Here is a 7,349-nt window from a genome sequence, read left to right as displayed (position 1 = left end):
AGGTTTCGTAGGCTTCGGAGGTTACGTAAGTTTCGAAGACTTTATATTTTTTTGATGGCTTTGCATGTTTCGTAGTTGTCCAGATTTTGGAAAAGTTTTCGGCGGCTAGGGGAATTTTCCTCGGTTCGTATGTTTTGGTTTTTCGGACATTTTTCGTTTTTTCTCGGATATTTGAAGGGTGTGGGCTGATCCACATCGGTCGGGAAAAGTTTTTGGTTCTAGGGACTTTCCCCTAGGATCCTTGTTTTTGCGTTTTTCGCGGTTTTCTTTATTTCGGCGGGATTTTGAGCGCTTGTTCGTCGGCCCCTCACTTTTAGTGATGGAGGTCGACCGTTTCGTCGACGACCCGGCTCCGGCTGGTGTCGCCGCTCCGGACGTGCCTTTGGCTGCCCCGTCGGCGGAGGCGGGACCCTCGGGTGTGTTAGGGCTTCCTTTGTCGGATGCTTGCGTTGATTTGACGGACTTGATCGCGTTTCCCGACGACGATGCGATGTTCACGTGCTCTTACGCGTCGCCGCGTTCGGATGTTTCGCGGCAGAGTGCCGCTCGGAAGCGTAAGGCTTTCCAGACGTTTACTGGTGACTCGGACGAGGATCGTCCGTTGGATGTTGCTACCCCGTCTCGCGACCTTGTTGCGCGGGTCGTGGAGTACGCCGATCGGATTAACCAGATTCGCAAGAAGAGCGGTAAGATGTAGGGGAAATTGAGCGGCGAGATGAAGTCGTTTGTAGCAAAGATCAAGAAAACGGCGTATAGTTTGGCGAGCCGTTCCGATGATGCCAGCGCGGAGGAACATTTGCGCCGTTCCGTTGCGTCGATGCAGACTGAAATTCAACAGCTGCAGGATGAGAACAAGAGGTTGAAGCGCGCGTTCGACGAGGCTAAGGTTCAGGCGGCAACGATGCCCCCGCCTCTCTCGGCGCCTGTCAAGCCGACGATTGTGGGGAACGAGAAGACGTCCCTCCGGGTTACGATGCCCCCTTCCGCGGAGCGTGCTGGGAAAGTTGGTTCCCAGTCGGCTGATGGTGCGCGTGTCGATGAGGCTGCGTCGTTGCGGCCCGATTTGGTGACGGACATTACCAATACGGTGGTGGCGCAGGTTATGACTGCGTTACGAAGGATTGGCGTTTTGATTCGTCGCGACCGTAGTGTTAGTCGCAGCGTGAGTCGTGGTCGGCGCCCGGCATCCCGCAGTGCTTCGCGCGATCCGCGTTCCGACGAGGGGCCTAGTTACCCCGCCTGTGATGATGCGGCGGACGATTATTATTCTCCGCACGTGGACTGGTCCCAGCGTGACCAGCCGCAGTATGACGCGGCTTATCCGTCCTTGCCGCCCCGCGGGGCGCGCTCTGGAGGCCCGAGTGGCGGTCAGCGTGGTTCTGGCCCGCCTCCCACTTATGCCAGTGTCAGCGTTTTTCAGCCGGTTTATGGCGCTCGCCCTCCTGGCCGATCGGGTCAGTCGGGTTCCCCCCCGGATGTTTATCGGCCTTGGCAGCCGCCTGTGCCCGGCCGAGCGGGCCCTCGTGACCGGCGTCGCCCGCCCCGTACTTCCGTTGTCACGGTGACGCACGCGGAGAACGGCCTCTCTTACGCGGCTACTTTACAGGAGGCAAAGAAGCAGTTGCCCTTGTCCGACATGGGCTTGGATAAAACGAAAGTGCGTTACACCAATACCGGTGCGTTGTTGATCGAGGTTGGCGGCCCTGAGAATAAGGAGCGTGCGGATGCTTTGGCGTCGCGGTTGCGCGATATGTTGCGCGACGGGGCGAAGGTTACTCGCCCGGTAAAGATGGCCGAATTGCGCTTTGTTGGCCTGGATGATTCGGTTACCAGAAAAGGTGGCAGCCGTTGTTGCCGAACTTGGCGACTGCGCTCGGCCTAATGTGCGCGTGGGCCAAATTCGACCTATGTGTAATCGTCTTGGTATCGTGTGGGCCCAATGCCCTCTTGCTGTGGCCATTAAGGTGGCCAATCAACGCAAGATCAAACTCGGATGGATGTACGTCCGCGTCGAATTGATGCAGGCCAAGCCCCTTCGTTGCTACCGGTGCCTGGAGGTAGGCCATGTGGCGCAGGGGTGCACTAACACCGATCGTACCACTCTTTGCTACCGTTGTAGCGAGCCCGGTCATCGTTCGACGAATTGTGTCGCAACGCCCCGTTGCATTTTGTGTGAGGCAGCTGGTCGTCCGGCTGAACATCGTATCGGGAGCGCGCTGTGCCAACAGGAGCAAGTTGGCCGTGCGGGGGCTGAGCGGAGGGTCGGCCCACCGGATGGCGCTCGTCCACATCGTTGATGGATATATTACAATTCAACTGTAACCACGCGAAGGCGGCTCAGGATTTGGCACTGCAATTCATGCAGCGCTATGGTGGAGCGACGGATGTCCGTCGCGTTGTTTTCGGAGCCCTATCGTACCGACGGTGCGGGCGTGTGGGCCGTGAGTGACGATGGCACGTGCGCGGTTTTTCAGCGCGGTTCGGCTGCTCCTCGTTCGTGGCAGATTCTTTCTCGCGGGGAAGGCTTTGTCTCGGTTCAGGTGGGACCTGTCGTGTTCGTTAGTTGTTATTTTTCGCCCAATAGGAGCCTGCGGGCTTTCGAGCGTTTTTTGTCGTTTTTGGACGCTTGCATTCGTCCTCACGTTGGTTCCGCGCTCGTTGTCGCGGGCAATTTTAATGCGCGTTGTTCGGAGTGGGGTGACTCCCTCACAACGGCTCGTGGAGTGTGCCTTGGCAATTGGGCGGCGGCGCTTTCGCTCCAGTTGCTCAACGTGGGACATGCGCCCACCGTTGTTCGCCCTCAGGGTCGGTCCCTCGTCGATGTTACGTGGGGTTCTTCGGCGGTTCTTCCAGCTGTGTCGGCGTGAGCACTTTTGGACGAGGAGTCTCTATCCGATCATCGGATGATATCTTTTCGCGTTCAGCATCGGCATGAGGCTCGTAGTCGTCGCGCTTTTACCGTCCAGGAGCCTCGTTGGGTCCTCAAGAAATTGGATCCCGAGAAGATGGCCACGGTGCTGGAATTCGCATCGTGGGCCACGTCGGTGCCCGCTGCGACGTTACCCTTGGAGGAACGGGCCGTAGACCTCGTTCAGCGTGTGGTGGACCTTTGCGACGTCGTGATGCCCCGTGTTCGACCGGGCAATGATCGTCCGAGCGTCTTCTGGTGGACGGACGCCCGTAAGGCGGCTAATGCGGCGCGTCGCCGATATACGCGCGCTCGCCGCAAACCCGACGCGGACCGCGTTGCGATGCTTCGAGAGGCTTACACGCAGGCTCGCCGTGATTACCGTGCGCAGATTTCGAAGGCGCAACAACAGGCCTGGGCCGCTTTGCTCGAGCAGGTTAACCAGGACCCTTGGGGTCGTCCGTATCGCACGGTCTTGAAGCGCTTGAGCCCGCGTGGGACTAACCCGCTGGATGTGTTGCCGGTCTCTGACGTGAGCGTTATTATCGCTCACCTGTTTCCACCGGCTCCGACTGTGGCGCCATTTGTCATGGACGCGGTGGCCCCCGCGGTCACTGCCCCCGATCTTTGGGACTTGCCTCACGAGGTTACGGAGCTTGAGGTCACGCGCGTTTTGCGCAAACTAGGCACGCAGGCTACCGCCCCGGGCCCCGACGGGACGCCTGGTTTGATCTGGCGCAAGATACTGCAGTCGGCGCTGAATATGATTTTATCGGTCATTAACTAGTGCATCCTCTCTGAGCAGTTTCCCGCTTGCTGGAAGACGACGCGGGTCGTCCTTTTGAAAAAGCCCGGTAAGCCGGATGCCGAACCCGGATCGTATCGCTCGATTTGCCTTCTTAATGAGGCGGGCAAGCTGTATGAGCGCATCCTCACCCTTCGTCTTATTGAGCACGTGCGTCGTAGGGGTGGCTTGAGTCCCCATCAATACGGTTTCTGTATCAACCGGTCCAATTGTGACGCGTTGTTGTACGTGCGGGAGTTGATCGAGTCCTTTACTCGGTAGGGTCATGTTTGCCTCGGGATTTCTCTCGATATCCGTAATGCGTTCAATACGTTGCCGTGGGACGTTATTTTGACGGCGCTTCAGGCGTGGCAGTGCCCGCGGTATTTGGTTCGTATTATTCGCGATTATTTGCGTGATAGGTGGGTTTACGCAGTTCTTGATGACGGTACCGTGGTTTCTCATCGCGTCGAGTGTGGTGTCCCCCAGGGGTCTGTTTTGGGCCCGCTTTTGTGGCTCCTGGCGTATAATCAGATGTTGTGTTTGGCTTTGCCTCGGGGTGCGTTTTTGTCCGGCTTTGCCGATGATACGGGTGTCCTCGGTGGTAGCGACGAACGCGAGGTGTTGAGTCGGGTTTGATGCTTCAACTCGTTGTGCGGAACATCCGTGGTGGGACTCCATGTTGCGGTGGAGAAGACGGAGGTCGTTGTTTTTGGTCGGTCGTCCGGCTATATTCGCGACCGTGGTGTGCCCGTTGGGGGAGGGGGGGTCGTGGTGTTGGTGAGTGATTCGTTCAAGTACTTGGGTGTCCTGTTGGACGCCAAGTTGTTCGTTCCGCACGCGGAATACGTATCGGCAAAGGCGGACCGGATGTGCGCGGCCTTGGCGCGATTGATGCCGAACCTCCGTGGACCGGTGGAGGAGAAGCGTAGACTGTACGCGTATACCGTGCTTTCGGTCTTACCTTATGGTGCGCCGGTATGGGCACGCGAGGGCGTGCCCCGTAAGGTGTTGCTCCTCATGACTCGAGTGTACCCGGCGCACAGTGGGAAAAAAGGCACACTTTTTGGACAAAAATCGCTGTACGGTGTAATTTTTAACCGATTTTAATGTTTTTTTTAATGTACTCGTTATAAATTGCTCTACAATCGTATCGTGCCCGTTTTTTTAATTAGAGCGTTTTATTCAAAATGACGCAATCCCAAGTTATCAGAAGTATAGAAACTGTAAGATATTGAATAGTTTTGTAACAAATTAAACTATATACGGGTTTAATATTAAGATATCGGACGTGTCAGAATTGTTTGTATAGTTTTTATTGTTTTTGTATGTAAATATATATTTAAAAAATTTTTTAAATATTTTTTATAAACACTTTTGTAACTTTTATATCACTTAATTAATAAATCTTTAGCCTCAGGAGATAAATCTTTTGGTTTTTTCTCTTGTTTAATTCTCAAACTACTAATTAAATGATCTGACGAAAGTAGCAAGTAATGCATGATATCTTCATTAGTAGAATTTCGTGACTTCATCCTACTGTGTTAGGCACGAGCTTTTCTAAAAATTTTATTGCTGACTGGACAATATTCCGCCTATACATAAAGTTTTAATACACGGTAGTAATATAATTAAACATTTCGGTTTGCCAATCGGTTGCCTCTCGGAAGAAGCGCAAGAGGCAAGCAATAAAAGTTTTAGAAAAGCTCGTGCCTAACACAGTAGGATGAAGTCACGAAATTCTACTAACGAAGATATCATGCATTACTTGCTACTTTCGTCAGATCCTTTAATTAGTAGTTTGAGAATTAAACAAGAGAAAAAACCAAAAGATTTATCTCCTAAGGCTAAAGATTTATTAATTAAGTGATATAAAAGTTACAAAAGTGTTTATAAAAAATATTTAAAAAATTTTTTAAATATATATTTACATACAAAAACAATAAAAACTATACAAACAATTCTGACACGTCCGATATCGTAATATTAAACCCGTATGTAGTTTAATTTGTTACAAAAATATTCAATATCTTACAGTTTCTATACTTCTGATAACTTGGGATTGCGCCATTTTGAATAAAACGCTCTAATTAAAAAAACGGGCACGATACGATTGTAGAGCAATTTATAACGAGTACATTAAAAAAAAAACATTAAAATCGGTTAAAAATTACACCGTACAGCGATTTTTGTCCAAAAAGTGTGCCTTTTTTCCCACTGTGCGGCGGTTGTGTTTGCGCGTGGTGTCCGGGTACCGTACGGTGTCCAGTACCGCGGCGGGAATGTTGGCGTGGATTCCGCCGGTGGACGTGCTGGCGGATGTGCGCTCTTGGAGTTACCAGCAGCTTCGGGTGGTGCGCAGTACGGCCTACGCGACCTGTCCCCTGGACGCAGCCATCAAGGCCCTCATTCGGAGCCGGGCGTTGGATCGCCTTCGTGAGCGATAGAAGAAGTACCTTGGGCGGATGATCATTGTTGATCCCGGTCGTCGATGTCGTGAGCTGTTGTTGCCTATATTTGACGTTTGGTTGGACCGCTTGTTCGGTCGCCTCAATTATTTTCTCACGCAGTTTTTTACAGGCCACGAGTGCTTCAATGCCTTCCTTCACAGGATTGGCAAGGTTCCGGGGGCGGAATGCCCTTATTGCGGGGTGCCTATCGAGACTCCTACGCACGCGGTTTTCAACTGTTATGTTTGGAGTGCTTACAGGGGCGACCTGCCACCAACTTCCGAGCGAGACCTGGCCGGGGATCAGGCCCTCGTTCGCCGGATGTTGCAGAGCGAAGTGGAGTGGGCACGGTTGTCAGACACGGTGTCGACGATCGTGATGTTGCGGAAGGACGGCCGGCAGTTTGAGCGGCTGTTGTTGGCTTCGCAGCCTTCGGAGGTTTTGACTTCAGATTAGTCCTACTAGTCCTACTAGTTAGGCTCGGGGCACGCTGCCGGGCACCAGACGGGAATTTTCTAAATTCAATTTGGACGTGCGCAGTCCGGTTTGGGGAGGGGTGGTCGCTGAACTTCCTGGGGGCACGGGGGCCCACAGGGGGACGAAGGCGCAAAGCCATCCGATTTAGCCGGGGGTGCGGTACCGGTGGGGGGTTCCGAAGTATTGCGCGCTTTGGTTCCGGGACTCCCTTGAGCGGTGAATGGAGGGTATAAAAAAAAGGTTAAGGAGGCATATACACCTAGGAGGGTCAAAAAAATCGATTTTTGGATTTTTACATATTCATAATGTTTAATATTTCGAGAATGTCTTGTGCAAATTTCAGGTCAAAATTCCAAAAAATGACGAAGTTATTGCCTTGACAGTACATTGTTGGCGCATCGCTGAGATGTTGTGGTTGGACCACGGCCCGTCCCTTCGGTTTCGTGTCTAGGTTTTTTGTGTTCTTCGGTATAACGGTATTGTATTGTCCCGCTGTAGCCTGTTTAGGCAACAGCAATGAAAGTTTTAATAATATAATTTGGAAAATAGCCTCAACAACAATGCACAGTGGTGCTATTATAGTAGAAATTGCTGCATACATAGCTGCTTGCATATTCAACAATGGTATGACTTCAATATTACAAATAACGAGTATTATGGGCATTTCTTTCGGACCGAATGCACACCAATATGCTGCGCGCGAAGATGATCGCCACATAGCTCAAGCCGA

The 7,349-nt window shown here is 52.3% G+C and overlaps 3 protein-coding genes across 3 annotated transcripts; all 3 read left to right on the top strand.

Annotated features, from left to right (window-relative positions):
• Window positions 1–2,369: 2,369 nt before the first annotated feature.
• LOC105281485 lies at window positions 2,370–2,867 on the top strand. Its single transcript, XM_011342737.1, has one exon. It carries the CDS (start codon window positions 2,370–2,372, stop codon window positions 2,865–2,867), a length of 498 nt encoding a protein of 165 aa, XP_011341039.1.
• Window positions 2,868–2,903: 36 nt separating this feature from the next.
• On the top strand, window positions 2,904–3,695 carry LOC105281486. The gene has a single exon (XM_011342738.1). It carries the CDS (start codon window positions 2,904–2,906, stop codon window positions 3,693–3,695), a length of 792 nt encoding a protein of 263 aa, XP_011341040.1.
• A 2,462-nt stretch (window positions 3,696–6,157) lies between these two features.
• LOC105281487 lies at window positions 6,158–6,598 on the top strand. Its single transcript, XM_011342739.1, has one exon. It carries the CDS (start codon window positions 6,158–6,160, stop codon window positions 6,596–6,598), a length of 441 nt encoding a protein of 146 aa, XP_011341041.1.
• Window positions 6,599–7,349: the final 751 nt, after the last annotated feature.

Source organism: Ooceraea biroi, chromosome 13, assembly GCF_003672135.1.
Source record: "Ooceraea biroi isolate clonal line C1 chromosome 13, Obir_v5.4, whole genome shotgun sequence".
Lineage (NCBI taxonomy): Eukaryota > Metazoa > Arthropoda > Insecta > Hymenoptera > Formicidae > Ooceraea > Ooceraea biroi.
This window is presented reverse-complemented; position numbering and strand designations above follow the sequence as displayed.

What these genes read in the sequence shown, in the direction of transcription:
- LOC105281485 (XM_011342737.1), top strand. Translation starts at nt 2,370, where the DNA reads ATGGTGGAGCGACGGATGTCCGTCGCGTTGTTTTCGGAGCCCTATCGT.
- LOC105281486 (XM_011342738.1), top strand. Translation starts at nt 2,904, where the DNA reads ATGATATCTTTTCGCGTTCAGCATCGGCATGAGGCTCGTAGTCGTCGC.
- LOC105281487 (XM_011342739.1), top strand. Translation starts at nt 6,158, where the DNA reads ATGATCATTGTTGATCCCGGTCGTCGATGTCGTGAGCTGTTGTTGCCT.